Source organism: Watersipora subatra, chromosome 6 (genome assembly GCF_963576615.1).
Source record: "Watersipora subatra chromosome 6, tzWatSuba1.1, whole genome shotgun sequence".
NCBI classification, from domain to species: Eukaryota; Metazoa; Bryozoa; class Gymnolaemata; order Cheilostomatida; family Watersiporidae; genus Watersipora; species Watersipora subatra.
In genome coordinates, this window is record NC_088713.1 from 16434867 (window position 1) to 16461934 (window position 27068).

At 32.9% G+C, this 27068-nt stretch overlaps 1 protein-coding gene across 1 annotated transcript in view; it reads right to left on the reverse strand.

Moving 5' to 3' along the window:
• The window catches only part of LOC137398754 (uncharacterized), a 98024-nt gene extending 71162 nt beyond the window's left edge, over nucleotides 1-26862 (reverse strand). The window contains exons 1-13 of the mRNA XM_068084939.1: nucleotides 26796-26862; nucleotides 24937-25023; nucleotides 19454-19532; nucleotides 18496-18616; nucleotides 17525-17694; nucleotides 14026-14030; nucleotides 13839-13937; nucleotides 12661-12757; nucleotides 10791-11555; nucleotides 8957-9180; nucleotides 3435-3510; nucleotides 2999-3133; nucleotides 2134-2271 (exon numbers count right to left, since the gene is read on the reverse strand). Coding sequence (XP_067941040.1) covers nucleotides 2134-2271; nucleotides 2999-3133; nucleotides 3435-3510; nucleotides 8957-9180; nucleotides 10791-11555; nucleotides 12661-12757; nucleotides 13839-13937; nucleotides 14026-14030; nucleotides 17525-17694; nucleotides 18496-18616; nucleotides 19454-19532; nucleotides 24937-25023; nucleotides 26796-26862 — 2063 coding nt within the window. The remainder of the gene's footprint in view (nucleotides 1-2133; nucleotides 2272-2998; nucleotides 3134-3434; nucleotides 3511-8956; nucleotides 9181-10790; nucleotides 11556-12660; nucleotides 12758-13838; nucleotides 13938-14025; nucleotides 14031-17524; nucleotides 17695-18495; nucleotides 18617-19453; nucleotides 19533-24936; nucleotides 25024-26795) is intronic.
• Between the last annotated feature and the right edge of the window lie 206 nt (nucleotides 26863-27068).

Consider the following 27068-nt stretch of genomic DNA (forward strand, 5'->3'; position numbering starts at 1 on the left):
CATAAATGTATCACAATGTGGTAATGTTCATCTAATGCGATAAATTACTTGATTGTTGTCAAAATTGCTAGAATGTGAGACCAGACAGTTCAGTTTTCTTGTTTTTTTATATTATGCACTTAACAATTGTATGTTCAATGAGAGTCATGTAGAGTGCAAACTCAATAAAAAAGGGTAAATTCAGATCTAGTAGACGCTCCTCTAACCTACACCTCATATAATGTAAACTCCAAATAACAAATAATTTATGTGAAGTTTTTGCTTTGTACTATGTAATATATCTAAAATAACATCACATGTGAAGTCAAGCGAGATTTAAAATTGGATTTGAATATTAATTTACAATGTATTTTACCGGTTTTGCAAGAAAAAAAGTGACGTGCATATAGCGTTATCTCTATGATATACACAAATTTCATGGCATTCTAGTTCATTATTAGATAAGGTCAGACATGTTGATAAAACATAGATTTAATAGTTGCGCATTTGCTTCTAAATATTTAAAGAAGATTGATTGGTGCAGGCGTTGCGGCGTCAATCCGTCAATGTAAATCTCCCGAGTTAGAGTATAGTCAACAGGTTCCATTTCTTTAAATTGTGAGCCGTCTTTACAGATACAAAGGAGAACCCCAGCACGGGTAGTTCCACTTCTTATGTTTAAATTATTTAGTTTGATGCTTTTCTGTAGATATATAAAATATGTTTTATTAGTTTTACTTAGTAGAAAAGACAGCTGTTTAAAAAAAAAAATCTTTGTAAGTGAGCATTAAAAAATTGTGCTAACTGTCAATTTATTCTGAATTTACGCACCTACTGTCTATAAATCAGTGAGATTGGTCAGAAAAAGATGATTGCAAACCAATAAATTTGCCGAAATGGTGCAATCATAAATTGAAAAATTTGAGTCATGTTTTTTTTAAGGCCAAAATGGTGAGTTTAGACAAATCTTGGATTGGAATGGGCATTTTACATATATTTCACCAGTTTTATAACATAAAGTCACTATAACTTAACGCTCCTAAAACAGATTATTTACGCTGTGGGAGGCCCTACTGTACATCATGAAAACTGAATGGCACCTGATAAAAGAAGCAAATTACATAGCAGAACCATAATTTCGTGAAAAATCAGTCGGACCTATAAAAGCAAAATATTGATAAAAGGTGAATAATGTGAAAGCTGCAAATATCTTTGTGTTGAACCCTTTGAACCTTGGCTGTCCTTAAAAAAGTGTGTCAGCAACCATGGGCAATTCGTCTAACAATTCAAAATTTCTTTAAAATCTCAATAATTATAGCTAAAGAGTGCTCATAATACAAAGATACTTGATAAAACACTAATAAAGAGGTTTGACAGCAAATGTCACCAAACATAATGAAACATTTTTCACAGTTATTTTGGCTAAAACCGTAAAAATTTTCACGATTTTAAAAACTAGTATAAACATTTACAGTAGTATCAAATATATAGAGCGCATAATGTTATGACTAAAAGAAGCTGAAAACTTTTCATTAGTATTATATAATTCTTCATTTAGACCACAATCCTTCATGACCTACCAACAAATGAGGTGTATCAATTTTTCATGGTTTCGTTGCAACAAAAATGGTTATCATAACAAAGGAAGCAGATAGAGATATTTGAAAATGGTTAAAACTGACAGTGAAATTTCTGGTCTAATGCCCTATGCAAGAATTTATTTGTTTGGCTCAAGCTATTACTTAGAAGCAGCTTTTGTAATTAATGCCGTGTGAATGACGCTAATCCAGCCGTTAGGGTTTCTGACACACTTTATGCAGTGTCTGAATGCCAGCCATTAGGGTTCATGATGCTCATGAATTTAATTTTTACAAAAATTAATGAAAACCCAGTAAAGTGTTTTGTAAACAAACTATTTTGGCACTTCATACATTTTTGTATGTTTTCTCCAATTTTTCTTCAGCGGATTTGGCTATGGGATATTGTGTAATCAGCACTATTCACCAAACGTATAATCAAGTAGCGGAAGAAACAAAATTATATGTGGTGAGTTTGAGCTTTAAAGTTGAACAACACAAAATTGGATTGCAACGTTTTTGTAGCTGTATCAAGTAGCTTATACAAAAACTTCATCAAGTTTATACACATACTGACCCGAATTGAAATTTTGTAAGGGTACCAAAACTCAAGGTGAGCTTTTCCAATGACTTCGATTTGCCAATGTCAACAAGAGCATCAGAATCCAGTTTTTGAATGACAACCAACTTTTCCAGATTTGTTAGTAAACCAAATCTATAAGAAACAGTCTTAGGTTAGCACATTATTTCTGGCAGAACATTACACAATCAGTCCAAAGTAATTCATGTAGAAAAACTTTCATCTGATTGAAAATAACTGATAAAATGACCTTTACGATAACTGATATAGCTATATCCTTGGTTTTTACATTTGTAGATCAGCTTACAGATATTCAAAAAGCTAGAACTGTTTATTTTTGCATTAAAGTTAACAAAGAAAACTGACAGACTGTTCTGTTTTGTTTCGACATACAGTATATTAACCAGAGTTATTGTGGCAACGTGTTTGGAAAATCCATTACCTATTGATTAGCAATTAATAGTTTTGTAAAGGTAATAAGGTTGTTATAACGGTCTAGTGACAGAATTAACATTAGATGAGAGCCATTAAAAATATTTTCGTAGCGAAAAAGTTAAAAATTACTTTAAAAAATGGCGCCCATCTGAGTAGACACCGACAATCTGTGACTAGTTGTTTTAACAATACTTCCTAAACTTATTTGCTTAAACTGATCGACTGCCTATTGTTTCATTTTCACATTCTAACTTCAACAGTTTGAACAAACAAATAGCTTTAAATTCGTAGAAAATTAATTCTTTATACCACAGTAATAACGAGGTTGTAATTTTAATAGCGTATTTCTAAATCACTTGCTTAAACCATCCAACTTACTGCCAATCAATCAACTGACTGTCCATTGTTTCGTTGGTTGCAAACCGACCTGATTTTGGGAAATTTACATCTGTGTAGCGTAAGCTTCTTCAATGATGTAAGTCTTTCTAGAGCTTTAACATCACCGCTAGCCAAGTTGGTGTCCTTGACCTCCAACTCCTTTAGGTTGATCAGTGAAGTAAACCTGTAACAGATGGTCTGACTAATGATTGCAGGTTCATCAATCTTAATGTCGTGCAATATTAATATTGACTCATTTAAATAACGTTCCTAGAGTAACTCATAAGGATCTTTCATTCAAAAGAACCACACGATTAGTTCTTGTAAGCAAGGGTATGTATAATAGACCCTTTTACTACTAAACATGCACCTGCATATTCAGAAAAGCCTTTTTGTGAATTAGCTCATGCAAACTGTGTTTAGCAAATATTCTTATGATTGTATTTTTAATGAATCCATTGTAAATATTTTAGACAATTATGTACCTTTTCTTGTTATGTTTGAACTCTTCCTCACTTGATATGCAAAGGTATTTCTCAGAACTCTGCTCAGTTTCATCATCTATACAAAAAGAAATTATCGATGCCAAACCTAATAAACCATATGTATAGTGACGCTGTGCACCAAATATATTTAGTTTTATTGTATAGATCGTGTAACATATGTATACATGAATGTATACATATATGTATACATGTATGTATACACATGTTTTTACACATATACATACTCACGTATACGTTTGCATGCACACATGCGTATGCGTACACACATAAACACACACACACACATATAGATATGCATACACTTCTTAAACATAAACACATATGCATACACGTGCACACACACCCATGCATGCACATATGTAGGCACACACAAGCACACAGGCACACACACTTGCACAAACTTACACACACTTATACATATGCATAAACACAGTAAAATATTTATTTTTCATCACTTCACCTAGAGAAGCGCTTTATTAGAGGTGAAAATAAAATATGGTAATGTTGCACTTTGCAAAAACCTCGGCAGAATGTTTGAAAAATGAAGCATTTGAAAGCACTTAGACCATCTACTTCTAGCTGAAAAATTCCATCAAGTTGTAATCGCGAGGGATTAAAATACAGCAAACAGTGAGCAGGTAATTCAATATTTTCCTAGCTATAGATGTACATAAAGAAATACCCACACATGCACAAACAAAAATTTGGGGAAATATATATGTATGTATGCATGCAAGTATGCATATTTGGGTCATAATCACAGAAACCATGGTTAAATCGGGATTGTAAGATTTTGAGTTATCTATATTAGATAATAAATATAAATTACTTAATTTTGCAGATATTAAAAACGGCTTGGCAGTTCCGCGATATCGGGCACAGCCAAATCATCAACAAAATCATTAGAAAAATAACAACAGTAACATATTGCACACCATTGGTCACAATATACTTCGATCTTGTAAATTCGAATAATTATTCTTATAATTAAATCTGATAATAATCTTATAAAATCGAATAACTATTGTTATAATTAAATATTGTAATAATCTTGTAAGAATCGTTAGGAAAATATCATCGTAATTCCCTTTGCTTTCACTGCTTTTGACATCAGTTGAAATACCAAAGTACTCATTATAAGTGTCCATAATTTCAGAGTTATCTTTAAAATCGGCAAAAAAGAAACGATTATATTTATAGGATGCCATTTTTCAGTACATCCTGTTTAACATAGCAACAGTTTTAATGGGGTTTTTCCAATGGTTAAAGACTTCTATTGGTTAAACTGACTTCAGATTCACAAACATCACTCTTTGATTGACCCAGATGCATGTTTTACAAAAATCATTACAAATATTATTAATTCAGTTGGTGCAACTTCAAAGTCGGATAACTCAACTTCGTGATTTGCGACTTAATCATGGTTTCTGTGACCGCGACCCATTTATGTATGCATGCATGTATAGATATGGATGTAGGCTTGGATGCCCACATATATATATATATACATATATATATATATATATATATATATATATATATATATATATAAATATATATATATATTTATATATATATATATATATATATATAAATATATATATAACAATAACACCGGGCGCAATAACACCGGCGCATAAAATGTGGCTTGCCCAAATACCAACAACAATCAACTCAGGTGAGTTGCAGAAACGTGCGCTATTGGGAACAGCTAAGATCTTGAGACGAGTGCTCAAACTCCCAGGTCTCTGGTAGGAGACCCGAGTTAGAGCAGAATTTACCACCCATACGGGGTATCCGGGGTGAGGAAACAATTTTTTTATATATATATATATTTATATATATATATTTATGTATTTATATATATATTTATAAATATATATATATATATATACATGTACATGTATACATACATATACATACATGTATGTATGTATGTATGTACACGTAGGTATGCATGTAAGTATGTATGCATGTATGATCATATTTGCATGCATGTACACATATGTATGTTTGGTGCATGCATATATACAGATGAATGCATGTGTGCAACTATACATATATATGTACATACACATACATATATGTATGTATTAATGCATGTTTATATGTAAGTGTGTTTGTGTGCATGTAAGTTTATGAACAGTATGACTGTATGTATGTACACATGTACACTTGTGTATGCATGTATATATATGCTTGAATGTAGGTAATTATATATATTTTGCATCATATGTACACATTTTTACACACATGTAGATGTATGTATATGTCTGTATACATATGTTTATTTATGTATACTTATGTGTACAAATGTATATGTATGGGTACGCATGTATATGTATGGGTACGTATGGGTACGTATGTATACTTATATATATATTTGTATACAAATGTATGTGTATGTATACAAAAGTATACATATACATGTATATCTACATACATGTATATATATACACATATGTATGTACATATACGTATGTACTTATGTATACGTATGTACGTACCTATACGTATGCATTTTCGAATATGTTTGTATGTAGATATACATATGCACCTACATATACATATGTACGCTCATCTACATATTTTTGTATGCATACATATGTAAGCATGCATATGTATGTATATGTATGTACTTACGAATATGTATGTACACACGCATTATGTATGTAGACCCATGTATCCATGTGCATTTGTATACGCACATACTTATGTATACATACATACATATGTGAACATATGTACGCATTTATACATATGTACATAACTATACATATGTACATATGTAAACTTGTGTATGTACTTGTATGCATAAATGTGCACATACGTATACATGTATATTAACACATATGCATCCGCTTGTACATATGTATATGAATGTACAACTGTATACATCTGTATGCATGTTCATATGTAAGTATGTCTATGTATATAGGCATTTATATACATATGTATGTATAAAAACATACATAGGTGTATGTATGTGGTGTATGTATATATGTGTAAGTAGTCGTACATACATATGCAGTGAAACTTGGCTAACTCGAACTTCACGGGTCCGAGAGAAAGTGTTTGAGTTATCAGAGCGTTCAAGTTATGAGAACACTGTCACAAGTGCATGTAATCATCAGTACATTTACAAACTATATATAAATCAAAATCATTGTTTGCTTGTTGCAGGTTAAGGGGTCTCTCATTTAATGTTTTAACAATTTTTATCAGAAAGTATAAATATTTTCCTATTACTTGATAATGTTGGTTTTAGGTGATGTGACTGCCAGGACGTTTTCAGATTAAAATAGACTAAACCTGATCGCGGTGGAAACGCTCAGAAAAAAAGACATATATTTCTTTTGAGCGTTTTAAAAAAAGCCAGTTTTGCCGATTTTTCTTTAAGTTTATCTGAAGGTTACCTCGCTTCTCCTTGCTTGCGGAGGGCTTTTCCCAAGCGGATGTTTGGTAAAATTTGATTTTTTTGCAAACCTTTAGAAAAGTCGTTAATGAAAATATTTTGCCGATAGTGGTAATAATGATGCCTAAGAACTACTAAAAGTTAATGTTTATCTCTAAGGCTTGGAATAAAGTGATATTCTAAAGCGATAAAAACCGTCTCGGTAGCCATTGGGCAAAAAACTGTTCGAGTTAACGAAGTTAAGGTTGAGTTATCTTAAGCAATTTATCATTGCGTGGGAACGGATCAAACAAAACTTTGACTTAACCATGTGTTCGAGCTATCCGAGGGCGAGTTATCCGAGTTTCACTGTACTTACTCACATATGTATATGCATATGCATATGTATATGTAGGATGTATACGTGTTTATGTATGGATGTATAAATATGTTTTAGGTACATTTGTTTGTGTATATTGCTATTTATGTATGCACATGTATGTATAAATGCATACACATGTATGTATGTATACATATGTATGTGTTTATGCGTATGTATACTTATGTACATATGCACAAATACTTATGCAAATACATGCTTTTTTGGATGTACGTATGTATTTACATAGATATGTATGTATAATTTATGTACATCTGTGTATGTATTTATATGTATGTACATATGTATGTATACATATCAATGTACAAATGTATACATATGTAGGTACATAGGTATACATACGTCCTAACCTAAGCATATGTCCGTTTGTAGGTATACCTATGTGCTTTCGCATGCTTATGTACGTGCATATACACATGTATGTAATATTTGTTTGTATGTACGAATGTATATGTACGTACATACGTAAATATGTGCATGCGTCCTTTCATACATACAGACTTATGTATGTAAGTATGTACATACATAATGTATGTAAGTATGTACATACATACTTGTAAATATGACCAATTGTATATGTACGTACATATACTTATGTATGTACATATTTACACACATATGTATGTATATACAATTGTACATACATATGTGCATATACGTACATATGTCTATACATACATTCGCATATACTTATGTGCATATATACATACATATGTACCCACGTTTAGACATATGCATGCATATACATCTGTACATACGTATTCGTATATATGTGCATACATTTATACCTATTTACATACATATGTACATATGTATATACATATGTATGTATATACATATGTACATACATATCTATGTATCTATGTATGTATGTATGTATGTATGTATGTATGTATGTATGTATGTATGTACGTATGTACGTATGTACGTATGTACGTATGTATGTATGTGCGTATGTACGTATGTACGTATGTACGTATGTACGTATGTACGTATGTATGTTTGTATGTATATACAGTGCACCCTCAAAATACGATTTTGATCCATTCAAGGGTTGGAAATGTAGGGTGGAAAAATCGTATGTAGGTGAATGAAAACCACAGTAATTATACAATGCCAACATCTGGTAAAAACTGTCAAAATTTTATAACAGGGCAGTATTTATAGTCGTATACACCACCATATATAAGCGTTTATGTCAATTCTCTCGCATATCAAATCAAATTATCCCACTTAAAATAACTAAATACAAATTAATTTATTCTTTCCTTTTATAAATTACATAAAAACATGGTATTACATTGGAAGAACAAATTCTTAATTGTTCAAATTTACCACCTATGCCTGCAAAGTCGCAATAGTTACTTATCTAGTCATCAAAAACTGCTATAAAATGTGACAACATTATTATATTACATCATATTATATTATTTCATACTATATAATATCATATTATTATGCAGGACTGCACCTGCCATTGGGTACATTAATAAACACCTACGGTAGGTTGTGACATTGAAAGCATTACTTGACACGCAGAGCCCTGTTTATTACATTGCAGCGAACTAACACTAAAAGCAATATTTGACACGTGAAGTACTATTTTTAGATTAACTAACATAACTATAACATTTACCACTATAACATTTATGGCTCTATTTGCCATGTGACACGGTGCAAAAAAGTTGATAAGAACTTTCTCTATACCAGAATAGAGAGATGATGTTGGATGAAGCTGGATATCAGAGATGATGTCTTCAAAGTCTTTCTCGATTTCATTCAGCGCTTCACTCAAAATGATAGCAACGTAAATGCTTGATCCATATTCTGGTATTTCTACTGTATATTTCCCTACCAACATAGCGATTGGCATCCAATGACCTTCTTTGTCTTGAATGTGTAAAATTTTTCCACAGTCACCTTTTTCAAACCTTAAAATAGAAATGATACTTGATACACTAATCAGCGCTTATATTTGAATGCGTCAACAAATGTAGGAAAAACCACAAGTAGAAGTACAAATATGACCATGGTTGTACGACCACAAGAAGAGTGCGATCACGAGTATCAGTAGATGAGAGGTGGCATCTCAGTTGCATGTGTGTGTTTATGCATGAGTATGAGGCTGTGTGTTTGTATGTTGACCCAGTCTATATGATCGCTTTGGTATAGCCTGCCCTTTTGAAAAGGTCATGAATTTTTTTGAATCACCTCTGTTGTTATCTAAGGAGGCTCATTATACTTTTAACTAGTCAGAAATCCTAACTTTCAAATTATAAAAACTGCCTAAAACACATTGCCTAATTGATCTGGGTATTACTCTGTAAAACAATGTATTGATGAGTGCTGGTATATCTTTGACCAAAAAATAAAATTATCATCCGATGGTAGGGTTATAACGTTTACCAAGTTTTTACTAGAAAATTAATTTAAATTAGTAGTTTTTACAAATTGACTTATTGACTCTCAAATAAATAAATTAAGTGAGCTTGAAACTAGTTTTTAAAAAGACATAAGGTTACTGTCTAGAACTCAGATCAATGCATTAGTATATTTAATTAAAGTTATAGTTATAAGTTATCTCGATGCAAGCAATTCAGGTTTGTACGTACCTAATAATCTAACAACAAGTAGATCTTTAGTCATGAGCTTGCATTTGTAAACCAGCTATCAGAAGAATTTATGACTATCTAGAGTACTAACTAAGAAAACAAACAGGCAATACTGTTGCAATAAAAATTCTAATAAATACTTTCAAATGCAGAAAAAATGAGCTTTCGCACAAAAACTGACTTGCCATTCTTAGCAGATGAAACAGACATAAAAAATTGCAGTTTTATAATGTGCTTCTGAGAGCACCTGAAAAAAGGCATCAAGCAAGTACAGAGCAGCTCGACAGCGGTTTCAACTGTATTCAGTTATTATTGTTGCTGTAAGGGATCATAGTCTTTATCTGGGTGGATGTTATAAATATATGTATAAGAAATATACGTGATGCATTAACTAACACCCCATCAATAGTTTTATTCCCATTTTGAGCGACAGCCAAGAATTCTGTTTTCAGTCAGGCGCAAATATCTTAAATTTCACCATCTATATTCTAAATGAATCTGATGATTTTCAATTAGTGCTCAATATTATAATGTCAGTTGTTTAATCTCTCATGGTAGGCATTAAATTAACTTTTCAGAAAAAAAAGCACAATGAAAAGCACTGTGGACATTAAATCAGAGTGGCAGTTCTGCCATATACTATTTTCAATAGAAATGGCAATATACTTTGTTAGGTTTGAAAATGCATCTCGTAAGTTTTGGGTAAAGTTTTGTGCATCCAATAAAAGCAGCTAGTACTCACAAAAATACTACTAGCTACAAAAATTGCTACGCCCTGCTCTGATATAGCAATACTTCATTCTGTAGTTTAATTAGGAGTATGACCAGTTTGTAGCAAGAGTTTTAACTGTAGGCAAGTCAGAATGTTTCAAAGATGCTGTAAGTAAAACAACAATTTTTATTTAATTATTTCAATTCTAGTCACAAACCTCTGCACTTGGCTGGACTCTGTAGAAGGGATGACAAAGGCAATGTGAAGCCCAAGAGCCCAGCAATCGTTTCCGATATTTATGGGCAAAGGAACGATTCGTCCCAAATGACCTCCAATCATCACTACAGATTGCCTACGAGCAAGAAAGTTGATGTAGGATTGCTTTGGAATAGGCAGTGGCTTCACAGCAAAATTAAGGGGTTGTTTTGGGTTCTGCTCGAACTTCAGAGCTGCGATATCATTCATATGCGAGCGGCCTTGTTCATCACTTTGGACTTCTGTTGTGATTCTGTACTTGAAGATGGGAGTAGCCTGTAGGTTGCAAGGTTGAGTCTCATCTTCAACAAAGGTGTAGATGAACTGCTGAGAGGTTGGTTCAACGAGGTTTATCGAAGCTAGGGGTTGATTGCTTTCATTAGTGCTACTGTGTAGAAGGTGTGCTGGTACAATAGCGTACATTGCTTCAAGCTGACTCCCATCATGTTGTTTCTCTTTAGCTGTTACTATTAGTTCAGATTCAGTTTCTTTTTGAACGACCCGTTTTTGAAAGTCTGCAAAAATCTTCTGGAAGCGAGCTAGCAATGATATGTGTTGGATTCCGCCAGCACATACTACGTTTTTTGTTTTGATTTCAAACTCGTATCTTGAAAAAAGTTCTTTAATCTCCTCAATGACTCTTGCAGTAATTTCTCCGCAGATATAGACAATTCTGTTAGGCGCATATATTACTAACAGATCCTTGACCTCGTGTTTGGCAATAATTCTAAAACAGACTTTTTAGTGTTGGTGCTTTATAGTATATCATAAAAAAATTCAATGCTCAGGATTGACACTTTAGTGATGATTAGAATGTAAACCTTTCGATGCCATAAACACATTTATGCGTTTTTTGAGGTCTAACGCCGTAGGCGCATTTTTGCAACTTTCCCAGCAACTGCGTAGTAACTTAATTTCATTAATAGTTGAAAACATAACTCACTATCATCAAGACTTTTATGATATTGATAGTGTTGTCCAGAGATTTATCTATGAAATTAGCATAAAACAACGAAACAATTTTAAATTTTTGTTTGCGAATTTCTAACCTAAAACTGAACAGTTTTTGTGTAAATTTTGGTAAGTACCTCGCCAGTTAGAAACTAGAGACTTACTTATGGTAATAACATGATAGCTGATTTATTTTCAAATTTTAGTGATTAAACAGATAATTAAAATAGCAGCACTGACTCTGATATTTGTAAAAGTAATAGTTTTGTAAGAGTAAGGAGCAGTGTGAAGGATCTTTTAGCTTTGTATCGATCATAGTCTCACATAGCTTTATCATTGCGTAATGTATAGATACATTGATTATTTTGCTTAGCAGTGTCGGTTAAAATGTTGGCGAAATAAAATATATAACAAAAATTTTCTAGATAGCGTTTGAAATTGAAAAAATGTTGTATACATATCATGAAACAATATCGGCAATTTTCGGTAAATTGGCTGGCACTAGGCCGATAGCTAAATTTGTACATGGTTGGCAGTAGAAGGGTTAAAATAGATACTGTTTCACTACTTATAAATACAATATATTTAAAGCTTCAATTTTTATTTAAGTGTTGTTCTCCGTTTTTGTGTATTCTTCACATTTTTCTTTAAAAAATTTTTCCGATAATTTAGTTTTCATAGGACTTTATTTTAACCAATGTTTACATATTTTTGGTATATCCAAATAACATGATTCATAATACTTCGGTGATTTAGTTCTCACAGCTGATTGAATAAAACATCAAGGAACAGCACTAAAAAGTGCTAAAAATTCCCTTTTAGAAATTCATGTTTATAAAGAGGCAGAAAACCTTTAGCTAACATCAGTGATGATAACATACAGTTTCAAAGATTCAACACACTCTGAAGGTGGCTCTTGGAGTGCAAAGCAGGGCTCATCGTCAGGGAGGATTTCATATGTTGCTTGTATGTTGTTATCTACAAACATCAAAGGGTATTTTTAGCTTGGGGATGGACAGTAACTTTTTTTTCCCGATTTTTCATCTTTTTCAGTTATATTAAATTAATCTATTTTACTCATTTATGACTAACACTAATATTTTGTGTATAATAACTCATGTTTGTACAGATCACTATTACCATGTTGCTTACGATGCCTGTATTTATATTCATACATCGATTAGCATTTTCATGACAGAGTGCTTAACCCTTTAAACACTGGTCGCCCATGTCAATGTGTGACAGTGTCCCCAGGCAATTTTTTCACTGGTGGTGAGTTTTTGAACTCCTATTAATTATATCTAAATATGCTCATAATACCATAATATTTATTAAGACACTAGAAAACAACCAAGCAACACACAGAAAATTTCCCCAAAAAGAAAAAGAAAGCGTTTTCGCAGTTCTTTGGATTAATGCAGACAAGATACAGGTAACTGGTAACGTGTTTACAGTTAACTTACAGTCAAACAAACAGTTGATGCTTTTTGATAATTTCTCAATATATTTTAAAATGTTGTAAAACCATTTGTTGGTACTATTCATGTTTGCTACGTGTAATTGTACAGTCAACTTATTAAATTTAAAAATTGAGTGTGGTAATCAATGGTATAAAAAGTTGGTGTCAACAATTTTTTTCCTATTAGTTTAACTCATTTATGGCTTCAAGACTATGGTAATTTTATGACAAGTTAAGGAGAGGGGACATCTTTAATGTAAGTGCAACTCTAATTTTATACATTTTTTCAATCTAGAAAATCTAGGCTACAAAGGAAAATACCAATACAACGTATATCTGAAAGAAAGAAGAAAACAATCAACTGTATGATAAGAGCAGTGCTTGTCTGTTCATCTGTTTATCTGTTGTCAGGGTTACAGATTTCAATAAAATGTGATTTTTCAGAAAAACTCCCTGATACCGCATTCAGATTGGTAGGCTGACACTCTAACACTGGCAGCAATTGACAATTTTTATATGCGGAGGCATATAAAGGATGAGGTAAGCAATATTGTTACAAAAAACTGACGAAAAAATACAATTAAAAGTACCTATCCTTACCTTCTACCGAACGCAGCTCTTTAAAAGAGTTGTTAATGCAAGGAGCTGGATTCTCTTCATCTGTTTGTATATTGCTCACAAGATTAATCGAATCGTGTTCTACAAAACAAAAAGGAACGGTTAGTAACCAAATTAAAAACTTGAAAATTTTTAATTCTATTTTGTTGTTGAAAATCTTAGTACAAACCTTTTCTAAGATATTACAACATCTAAGATAAATAATGAACACGCTGTCATTTGAAATAAATGTGAAATTTGCTAGTACTGATTGCAGAAGATAATTGACCCTATTACTTTGTAATACAAGCTCATGCAGTGTCTCAAGTAACTAGCTAACTAAATTTGTTATGTTTACCTAACATTAATTATGATAGCTCCTACGTCAGTGAGCTAATACAATAATGAAATTTACCAAAATATTGTATATATAATACAACATAGCTATGTTTAAACTGGATTATCATTGTTATTTTTATATTTTTTGTTAGCTTAATTGAGCTAAGTTAAACTAGCCCCTAGAAGACTCTAGCATCTACATGTTTATCTGAAGTCAATGATTAAATCCAAAATGTTACGAGCAGAAATGATTTAAATAATAAAAAATTAATAAGGTTTAGAAAAGACGAAAAATTTGATTACCTCCTTTTTTATGAAAAAGTATGTTTTTTTACAAGGTTAAAGGGTAAAATGGGGCACCGGTTTATAAGGTTGAGCACAATCTACCTACTGTCAAAACTTTGTATCCTTTATAATATATAAACTGCATAGACTTTATATAAAATCATTTCATTTTTTGTAAATTTGTGTGATAACAACTTATTATTTGTTTGAGTAATTATGATTGAGTCTGTACTATTTATTGAAGATAAATATTGTGCAAAAAGTGCCAGTGTGAGATGCACATACTGCTTAAATTTTTATCTTCAAGCAAAAGTAATCCTTCTGCTGTTATGCGTGGTACAAGGTGTTTAGAACTAATATGGATTAGTTCAGCAGTGCGGAAAATAGTTGGGCTTAAAAACACTGTAGAAGGTAGTGAACAGTCAGAAGAGTATAAGATGTAAGTCAAAATGAAAACGACATTCAGCTTGCAACTTGTCAAGCAAACAAGGAAAATACTGTTTGCAAGTCCTAATTCTGGTATTTGCATATGTAAAAATGTTATTTTTAATTTATGCATTGCACAACCTACGAATTGGCAGATTTATAACGCACATCTTCATGGCATCATTGCGGTTATTTAAAAAAAGCTTTTGAGAGATTGAGGCACATGATGTACAATTTGTAGCATATAAAAAGCTAGTTATGGTTTCAAACTGCTGCAGAAATGTCAATGGGTGCAATGAACCTTTGTTCAACATTGTTATTTATAGTTTCAAAATATAAGTTTGCTTTAAAACTTAAAATGATGAAACACAAGCTGGAAGTGTAAAGCATTGGGAGCACAGACAGCCAAATATTTTTAGTTGATTGCAAACAATAGAACAGTTTACTTCTAGAAATTTTTTCATTTTCCCAGTTGATATTTATTGATGAATCTACACCAAGTTGGAGGTGAGTTATAGCAGCTTTCTTGAATCAATCTCCATGGTGCAATTTGCAATAATAAGTGGTTCAATACAGTTGGCAGCTTGAACAGGTTTCTCGCAACAATTAAACCTAATTATGCAGTATTTTATGTGTGGTTGTTATTATCAAATAATATTTATATTATTGTTTTTTATTATCAAATAACTACATATCTCAAGCACAATTTTGTAAAATGATTTCTGTTGCACGTCAATTGCCTTTCCTTCCTCTTTGACTTCAGACAAACTCAAGAGACCAGTCTAAAAAGCCTTTGACAAGAGATTTTGAAATGTTGTGCGTTCCAACAGATTATCATACGTAACAACTATGTGTACAAGTAATCTTAAGTTTTGAAAAATGGTGTGTAGTGCGGATAGCCACTTAAATGGTAATCAAAGTACATTGTATCTTGGTTTGATTCTTATGCCATCCTATATTTTCTCGAACACTTGCAGTGTGACTGCTAGCGGATGAACAGATGCTTAAGACCCTTGTTATAGTACAGCTTTGCTGTGTTTTAGTGTTGTTTCAAAGTGCTAGAGTGATTGATACACAATAAATTAATTTTAATTAGGCAAATTATTGGAGATATGATTGCAGTATCTGGAAAAATTTAAATTCGCAATTCATGGCTCAACTGCAAGCAGCTTACCTACCAAAAGCTTATGGGCAAATTTTTTAAGGAAGATCTTGTTTAAAAGTTGACTTGCAACAAAATTCACATTACAGCTATTTGGTATGAAAAGATTCGCCATGTCTTACTCTGTTGTGTGGTAAGTGCCAAATATGTGGAAATGTGATTACAAGCTCTTAAAAGCTCAAAAACGAAAAGCCGCCGTAGATTGGAATCTCTTGATTTCGATGACGTATCCGCGGAGTTTGGTTATTGTCTTGTCACGTGATGTTCTTGCGTGAATTGAAAGGCCAATAAAAAGCTCAATATAAAACTTATCGTAGCAATAGTTCATGACACACACTTCGGGTTTTACCTAAGACCCGTATCAAATATAGATGCTCGCTACTTTACAGTTTCAGCTTGGCCATTCCGTCCTACAATTCAACGTACGTGTACATGTCCGAGTTGCGATCATAAATCAAATTCTGAAGAGTTAAGACACTGGCGTTTCGAGTCTGATGCTCTATCTGAAGAAGACCCTCAACAGAATCAAACCTCCCAGCAAGTAAGCACTGCCACTAACCAACTCTTATGTGCCAAGCTAGCTAGTAGTACCTAATAGTTTTAGCTAGAGAGTAATAGAACGAATATTATTATATATATGATTTTAATGATGATAATTATCGCTTCATATTGCGAAAAAATAATTACAGATTTTTCTCGAATGACAACATTAACAATTTTAATATTTAAATCTAGTGCTGCACCAATATACTGTTGGATAACATCGACTTGATGTATTAGCTATGGTTGCATAGACATATCTGTTCATTTCTTTAGGAGCTAATACCACCGGCTACAGAGTGGTGTGTCTGCAAGCACTGTCAAGACATGCCATCTCTTCCTGAATTTTTGTGCTGCCATGATGCTGAGTTTGCGCATCGTCTCCATGACCGCGGGAGCATGAATGCCTGTGTATGCATCCTGGTGTGGACGAACTTGTGGCGCCTGCACCCCTTGAGTTGCGGTGGAATAATTACTTGTGATATCATAGTGAGTTGGATTTTCATTTAATGCCAACAACACCAAAGCTATGCTAATGTGTCAAGCATGATCTACAATTCTTGTGTTACACATTTAATGCATTGGTTGAACACACATATTCTGAACTCGTGGACCACAAGGAGAACTGTTATATTTGGCTTGTACACTTACTATAGTAGAGAGTGTATTAGTTTTATGATTTTATTATATAAAGATCGAGATTATTTTGATGATCAGCAATTATTGTTTTACAATAATTGTTTTGGTAGATAATCTATTCCCATTTGGAGAGCCATCGCCAAATGCTCGGAAAAGGTTGTGTGCATACCGCAATCTTCTGTTTTGGCTTATGCCGCAAATCTTGTTTGCAAGTCTGCAAACTCTTCTTCATCATTTGTTGGTGGGAAAAGAGCCCGAATCTTAGACACCAAGCAGGCAGATAGAGGCCGTCGCTCACTGCGACCAATTTGCGGCATAAGCCAAAACACAAGCTTGCGGTATGCACACAACCTTTGTAACAACATCCGTTGTAATGGACCTCACTCTCAGGCTGTGGAAAATTAGATCGGACTGGCATCGCTTGAAGCCTTCCAGCGCCATGGCGTTAAAGCTGGTGGTCTCCGTTGACTGCAAAGTAAAGAAAGTTACAACCAACAATCACGTTCACATTATTTGAATGAATTATTTAGCTAGATCAGCAACTTCATGTTTATGTATTGATAACTACTAAAAAATTTGGGTTTTTGTCAGGCTGTGAAGTAAAAACTGTCAAAGTTTTACCTCGACAAGATGGCTGCTGACTATTAAACCGCAGCTCTGATCCATCATAGTGTAGGCCCCGTATAGTGCGCAATGCCCCGGACTATCGCATCTACCATCACCTGCTAAATCAAGCTCCCAATCGATTGCTGCCATCAATCCCTCGTTATGCAGGGTATACTACTCAGCAATACACTGTAAAATATTGTAAAACTTCATTATACAAGATTAATTTGTATCATTATCATTAGTATAAGAATGTAGAATCCTCTTCCCCTTTTTGTGCTATATTATGATGAAGAATCAGCATTTTAAATTATAATATATTTCGCTTGAAGGATGACATATTTTCATTTTAAGAAAAAAATTGTTTCTAAATGTCATGATTCAATTAGTGTGCCAAGCTTTTACTCACATTTTCCAAGTTTATGGGTAAATATTAACACTCACACCATGTAAGTATTCTCTTTGTTGGTAGAGGCAAATGCTGTGGCTTGGTATCGCGATGTTCAGGAGCGACAGAAAACAGGGGTTCTGCGTAAGGCATCCGCCAGAAAAGAGTGATGTAGCTGCCAGCAGGGGGTTGATGACGTGAGCTCTGTTCACCCTGGCAGTTGTTTCCCAAGTGTACGATTGGTGACAGGAGGCACATGAAACCTTGAACTCTACCCATCCACTTTCTCGCACCATCGTGAATGAGCAGGGGAGGGCGCAGGCGGGACAGTAAAATAGTCGCTGGAGTGCTGTCACACTTATTGTTATTTTCTCCTCTTTGAAGCAGGATTCGCGTCTGAAATCACAACACAATAGTTGACTTGCAATAAGATTTGTACAACATCATTTCCTGTTATTATATCATATTTGCTTGATCAGAAAATGAATAAATATATAGCCATGCAATCATGACACAGATTTTACAAAACCTTATCAGAATCCATGATATTGTAAACATAAAAATGTGAGTAATAACTCTATGGATATTCTTTATATTTTGTCAAGTTTGGTTAAGTTGAGCTCTATCTTACATGTAATTGGAGAGCGTTTGACGCTGGCCAACATAGCGCTAAAACTCTTCCCAGTCTTCAGTGGTTGGCATAAACTTTTCATCATCTAATACTAATAATAATCATCTAATAATATTAATATGCTATTAACGATGATACCAGAAAATGGCAATAACTATTTTATATAACATATCTATAAGTGAGTGGGGTAAAGAAATTTGGCGAATTTAATCGTGAAACTTATAACATAATTTTATCAATTATAAATTAATATATTACGTTTTACAGATAGATATGCAGTATGAATTAGTTGTGTTACTATAATAAGAATAATACACGTGTATAAAAAGATAAAATACTAATAATATCATATTACAATTAAATGACATTAATATTGTAATATTAAATATACATGTAGATTAATACAGTAGTATTAGGAGAATACTAAAAAATAACCCGAGTTACTACTACTAATACAAGTAGTTCATAAAATAAATTACTCACGTGCTTTGGTGACATGTGGAGTATGCAAACAAGTTAGAAAACATGTCGTCTTTGAAATGGTGAAAACAAAGGTAAGAGTAAGCAGGCGAATAAATAAAGTTTGTCACATCCAGCTTCACCCTGTTGCTCCACGCCGGGTGAAGGTCTGGTCTTTTCTTTGCTCTTGGCCAAGAAAAAAGGTGCTTCTCAGCTTGGCAGCTGCACAAACACAATGTGGCATGTTAGACATTATGATGAATTGAAATTAACAAAATTAATACGAGAAAGCGTGTCCGCTATTTGCGATAGATCAAACTTTGAACTGAAACTAACATTATCTGATCATGTGACTTACAATTCCCGCCATATGGCGCGAACAATTTCTACAACATTTTTCGACCATCATAGCGGACCAAAAGGCTCATCATGTTTATCAGAGGATGATATGCAATCGTTCAAGCTAAGCTTAAAAAATTAAATATATTTTTATGCTAGGTTTTGAGATATCAGTGCTCAAAGTTGCAGCATTACGATGCCAATAAAATAGACGCGTAAGAACAGTAGACATGGTTTTTATTGCAAGCGTTAAGTATATTTGTGAAAATATTTCGACGAATAAAGATGCATGAAAGTGTAAACATAAACTATCTCGCACACATACGTCACATTTTAGCCGTTTTGGAAAACGAATTCAAACTACGGCGGTCTCGTGTGGCTGCGATGTTCTCTTCGTTTTTGAGCTTTTAAGAGCTTGTAATCACATTCCCACATATTTGGCACCTACACCACAACAGAGTAAGACATGGCGAATCTTTTGATACCAAATAACTGTAATGTGAATTTTATTGCAAGTCAACCTTTAAGTCATATGTTATTGCCAGCTACAATTGAATCAAATAAATATGCTTTAGCTTTAAAAAAACCTGATATAGCATTTTAAACGTTTGGAGCTGGCATAAAGAGTAGCCCTTCAATGTTTTGTACCATAACAACTGGTTTATAATACATCTGATAGACATGGTCTAGTTATGTGTTTTTGCAGATGTTTAACAAGGCTTCAGTTACCTCATTTTAGCCATCAAATTAAATTAAACTGAATATCTCTCAGTTTTAGTTACCATGAAAAACAATCTAAACCAACAGCTGAAACAACTTACATATTTCATTTCATGATTTTAAGAATTGTCCTCTGAAATATTTATTGAGGTATTACAGATTTGTTTATTAAATGAATGTCATTTTCATAAGCATTACTTCTCTGTAGAAAGGCTGAATTAAATGAAAAAGTAAATTGATATTGTTATGAGATTATTAAAAGTAAAATAATAGCAGCTAATCACAGATTAACTGCTATGGTTAAAATGTTAATTGCGAACACACTATTGATTTAGCTTTATAGAATGCAATTTTTAACAGCAATAATTCAATGAAGCAAACAAACCTATCTTTATTTAAATTCATTTAGGATTATTTGAAGCTGAAGATGGTCGTAACACAGAACTTATGTAAAAAAGGCATGTAAACGCATGTAATAAAGGCTAAGCATGAAAAGTTTTATTACCTTTCTTCAATAAAAAATTGAATTATGCAAATGATGCAATAACGTTAGTTTCAAAGATTTTAACGTCTGTTTCTACATGTATTTTAATTATGGCATGCTCATGCACTTTTTGGATATATATTTGCAGCATTGGACAGATTACTAATGTAAAACTTATAAATTAGCAGCTTTATAGAATATTATTTGATAACATATTTGCAGTAACCTAAACTCAATTTAAAATTAGTCATTCTATTGTACATAAAAAACAGTTTTGGCTGCATACTGTAGGAAACATATCGTTGACTGATTAAATTTAGGCGAAAATAAAAATTATGTAAGCTCCATATATTTGCAAGCAATAAATTTCAACTAGTAGAGAGAGGTAATGGCTTCTCAATGAATATTTATTTAGGAATCGTTGACAAGTTTGAGGTAAAGTAGTAACTGTTTTTAGTCTAACAGAGCTGATGTCGCAATGCTTGAAAGTGAGCGCAAAATATAAGCAACCTTCGATTTGCCCATGAAAGGGTTAAATTTATCTTCTCAAAATTCTGGTAAAATGTTTGAAAAATAGAATTCTACCTTTTATTTTATCGTCACCTCTAATAAAGTGACGCATAAAAGAAAGAGTCAAAAAATAGAGCACCATGGCAATGAAATAAAGTTTTTGTAGTATCCAAGGCTATGCCATGCGGTAGATGATCCCAATTCACATATGCTAGAAAGCTTATGCTGCAACAGAAAAAAACTCACTAAATTGAAGGACGGAACTTTAATAAAAACATGGAGAAATATCAATTCAGTATTTAGGTAAACCCAAAAACCATTGAAGAGTTTGTACTGAAAAATCAAACAATTCAAATCATTGATAATGCCAAAGAATAAAATAAATAGCGCCCCATGGTGTTTAAATAAACCGTTTACGGCATGTAGGTGATGACATACTACCATAAAACAGCAATCATACTTGCCTATCGTAGACATACATAGACTACAGCTCGAGCAAATAAACACAAACCTTATAACTCATTTCAATAGTAAATTACTCTGATGAACAATAACTAGTCACTCCTGTATCTATGGTAGCAGAAAGCATAGGCTCTGTCATGTTTATACCTCTTTTTGTGATAAACCAACTAAATCAATAAACAGAATTGTATGAAAAATGAACCTAGCTAATGATATAATTGTTGTCATATTATAGTATCTCTACTTACAAAAGACTTTCCATAAGAAGTTTTGAAATTACACTAAAAATCCACCTGTCATACAGCCCATGACCAAAGTGATATTGAAAAAAAGAAAGGGTACTGCTGGCTGAGAAATGCAATATTAGCAGTCAAATGGCACTGCAGTGCAATAGGATAACTGCAATAGTAGCTGCAATGGTAGCTGTAAGGTACTGGGTGTCAGCGTCATTATGAACAACAAACAGCAATAATGAAAGGAAAATATTATATGTTTGTATCTTTCCTCTGCAATAGGAGAAATGCAATATTAGAAGTAAATTGGCAAGCTGCTGTGTAATATATACAGTTTGAAAGTTGGTTGTGTTGAATGCAGAATGGTTTTGACAGCGATCGGTAACCAAAGTGAAGAAACGTGTTATGATCACAGAAACCATGGTTAAGTTGGGTGTGTGAGATTTAGAGTTATCTACACTAGCAGAAGGAGCAAATTCTCAGTTATTTTGCAAAAAAAATTTGATTCCAGCTTAATTACAGCACATTTTACGGTCAATAAACTGAATGTATGTTTACCATTAGTGCGAAAACATAGTTCGAAAAAAACTAGTGTTAAAGTTTGAGAAACGAAAACCAATGGACAACTTTGTTCACATTTCAAAACGTCATAGCAACCAATATCAAGAAGTTGTGATATTTATCTAAATTTTTGAATTTTCGTTCAAAAAGTTATGGTGAATTTAAAAATCTAAACAGATTTTAGTTGGTTGTCATTGAAATAGCTGTATATCTAGAAGAAAGTGTAGGCCTATAACTTTATTTGGCAGATATTAAAAATGGTTTGGCAGTACCGCGAAATTGGGCACAGCCGTAGCATCATCAACGAAATCTTTAGAAAAATAATAACAGTAACATATTGCGCAACATCGATCACTATATACTTCGATCTTGTAAACTCGAATGATTATTCTTATAATTAAATCTTATAATAATCTTATAAAATCGAACAATTATTCTTATAGTTAAATATTGTAATAATCTTATAAGAATCATTAGAAAAATATCATCGTCATTTCCTTCACTTTTAGTGCTTTGGACATCATTTGGAATACCAAAGTACTCATTATAAGTGTCCAAAATGTCAGTTACTTTGAAATCGGCAAAAAAGAAATGATTACTTTTCAGTACTTCTACGTTAATTACAGAAACCTTCAGCAATTGGACAATGCCATAGACGGGTGAAATGTGCATGTTTTTCTCTTGTGAAATGCGCACGACTTGATGGTTCTAGTCTCTGTCGCACGGCCTTATCAACGTTTTGTTGGCCGGTCTTAATTTTGATTAAAAAAGATTTTTCAAGTTTTAATGGCGATTTTAGGCCAAATTAATCTGTCTATTTATGTATAATCCAATCAGATGGGTTAGTTTTAGGATATTGTCTACAAATTTCATAGACTTGGTAACATATTTAAATAGGTTTATATGTGTTTTGTATCGTTATTATACTTAAACGACTTCATAGAAAAATGGCTAAATTTGTTGATGAGATTTGGGCACAAGGGTTTGGGAAGGCCGTTCATGAATAATTTTCGTGAGTTGTGTGCACATATACATTTATCATAAAGCTCCCAAACAATCGCTTTGCTCGTGTTTAGTTGTGGGAAAATGTATTTTGGAAGAAACTTTGCTTTAACTTGTTTAAGATATTTATTGATACAAAAGGGAGAAAGCCTTTCATACTTTGACCACTTTGTATTGTTCTTTGGCTTGCTTGTTACCCTCGAGTACAACTTCGAACGAGCCTCACTTAGTTGCTTTTTGACCTTTTGCGTACAAAGGTCAGTAAACTGCAAGTGGTTTATCTGTGATCATTTTTAGTATAGAGCTACCCTGTATCACATACTGTAGGAAAACTATGTTTTAGCGAACTGATGTATATTTAGCATGTGTTAATGTAAAAATGTTTTTTCTGAAAACGTGCTCAAATCTATTTCTTTTAGACCAAAACAAATCCAAGACAATAATTCAACACTTTTTTCTGGTAATTGCAATTCTCCAATGTTCTGTAAGTTTCTTGGTTTCATATAGTTGGTCAATGACCACGGTGAGCAAACAAGCAAACCATTCAAAGTCTTTTAGCTATTTCAGTTCTTTTCAAGAAGAATTTTCCCAAATATTCTGTGAAACTATAATTTTAACATGTATATATTTCGCGTTTTAATCTTTACAAACAGTTTTTATAATTTATAATTTATATAAATGTTTTATCCTAGTTTTGTAGAGGATCGGAACAGTTGAAGCAATTATATGATAAAATCAGTCTCTGCTTACCAAATATTCTACCTACATATTGGTTTACAAAATTAATTACATATAAGCAGAGGCTTCTTGATAGATGATTTTTTGTTTTCAATTAGACAGATTGCTCTGTAAATCATTAAACATTCTTCTATTCAAAAAATTGATTCAAACTCAAACTATCAACTTTATGATTCAAACTATCATTCTTTCTCAGAAGTTTATATAAAAACACTTGGTCAATTTTATCATAACCATTAACTACAAACATCACTCAAGTTAGTTGTTTGGCAGTATTGTTTGGTTACTTATGGCTACCGAGTATTCAAAACATTCAAACTAAGAACACTACTCTCAAATGGTGTTTAGGCCTAAAGCTTTAATAGGTTGTCTACTATTTCTAAACCTTACAGAATTTCTTATTGTCTTCAATATAAACTATCGATTGATGCTGTTCCTTGTACATATAAAGGCAGCTTAGCAATACTTTGATAATCAAAGCCACTAATACCTCCATTGTTACCATAGAGATAGCAAAATGATGTAAAACATATAATTTGCCTCAAACTAAATCAAGCTATTAAACATTGCTACTTACTTTCAATCATACAGTCATGCAAGAGTTCTTCAAAAGGAGCAACCCCACTCTGGTCATCATCGATTGAGAGTGTCTCAAGTACTTGTACTGTAGAAAAGATAAAATAATTGTCAATTCAAGTTTCATGAATAGAGTATTTTTGTGTCCTCTAGAACTAAACAGAGATTGAAGGCAGCAGTGGTTTCTAATATCGATTAAAAGTTAAAGTTGAGCTAAGAAGTCAATTTTTAAAAACAATCAAATTTTTGCGTTGGTGTAATTACAGTACTTTTCAGACTATTAGCCGCTACTTTTTTCTGACGATTTGAGCCATGCGGCTTTATAGAAGAGTGCGGCTATTCTGTGGCTTTTTCTTTTACCGCTAGGGCGCATTAACCAGAATCTCTGGTTAGTGCGCCTTTAGCAGTGAAAGAAGATACGAAATCATTCCTAACGGTACTGTTCCGTTAGACAGGTTAAAAAGCGTCGGTTAATACGAAACAGTGTCGTTAGGCACTGCTCCGTTTTAAACAGAAAAGTTGCTGCCGCGTTAAAAAGCACCTTCCTGAGTTCTGCGGCCTATACAAAGGTGCGGCCTATGTGTTGTTTTATCATCGTTTTTTGGAAAATAAAGCAGATGCGGCTTATATAGGGGTGCGGTTTATAGTCCAAAAAGTATGGTAGTAGAAGTTCGAACTACGCTTGAGCAAAGAGATTCTAGAAGATTATAAAAAATAAGTCACGTCACCATATACAATTTATAGCAACTTTTTTATACAGCATGAATGCCGACATAAATGATTTCCTCATAAACAAGAAAAAAGTTCTGCCGTAAAAGAGTTCAATAACAACTACCATAAAACAAATTACTTTTTGTTATTTGCTTCATAGCCAGTATTCCTTCAGAATGGTTATGCAATACATAGTAAAAGATACATAGTTAGTTTTAAAAAGGATCATGACACAAAACTGACATTGGTCTAGCCTGGCTATGCCCAAAGTAAAGTATTAATACTTTGGGCTAGACCTAGCTCGAAATTTGGGCTGCGTCTGCCTTGTGCTTAAACAATATCAGATTGATAGAACAATTGAATCGTTATACGATATTTTAATTTTAAGAAACAAAATATTCCAGTTGCAAGTTTATCTAAAAATAACCAAATATAGGTAATATGCTCATAAATTGTCACGCTCTATTTTAAGCAAATCAAAACTACTTTTGGCATGTTGTTCACATCGCATTTAGCAGTGAAATATTCACATATAATGCAAAAAACAACAGTTTAGCTTTTGGTTAAAAATGTTGACTGACTCAAAATACAAATGAAACAAAAGCTGGAAATGTTCTATTGAATCTATGCTAAATGACTGGATGAAATTTTTTAAGTAGTATATGTTTGTGCGCTTGGTATTAGTCAAATCTCACTATAGTCTGAGGGAGAAAATTAAACTTAAAAAGTTACCAAAATCTTCCAACAGACCTTGAACAATGGAAAGACCGAGTTTTTTTCTCTCAGGACCTCACTTTATTAATTTTGCAGTAATCAACTCAATGAAAAGTTCTCTCAAGTTCAACCGTCACTTCATACTTGAGCTATTTTCATGCTTTATCATAGATGCATCATTTTGGGTATCAATAATTGCTTCTTTAATAGTTAAATGATTTGGCTAGCTTATGATTTATGAACAACACTTAATCTATTGAAGATATCGATTCTTTTAAACTTCTAGAGCTCTAGCTAAATGGAGATAGTTGCTGTCCATTCTCAGTCGGTAGAGGTAAGCACTTCTTTCTAAAGTTGTTAATTAATAACGGATGATTTCCCATCGACAACTGAGCATTAATCAAGGTCAATATGATGTCTTCCAAAGCACATTACCTAGAAATTCATTTTCTGTGCCATCTGAGTCATCAGAGGAACTTGAGTCAGGCACTTTGCTGGCCATAGCCCTGAATAGTGTTAGTTTTTGTTTACTGCAAGCACAAAGACATTCATCATGTAAATCGTTATCAACTCCCTAATTATTATGAATTCTGTAGTATTGAATTTTATTTTTCAATTTGTAGTCAATTTTTGAGTAAAAAAGCCATTACATGTGAGTTCCTTTGCACAATATAAAAAGTATGTGTAACAATTTTAGTTTATGCCTCC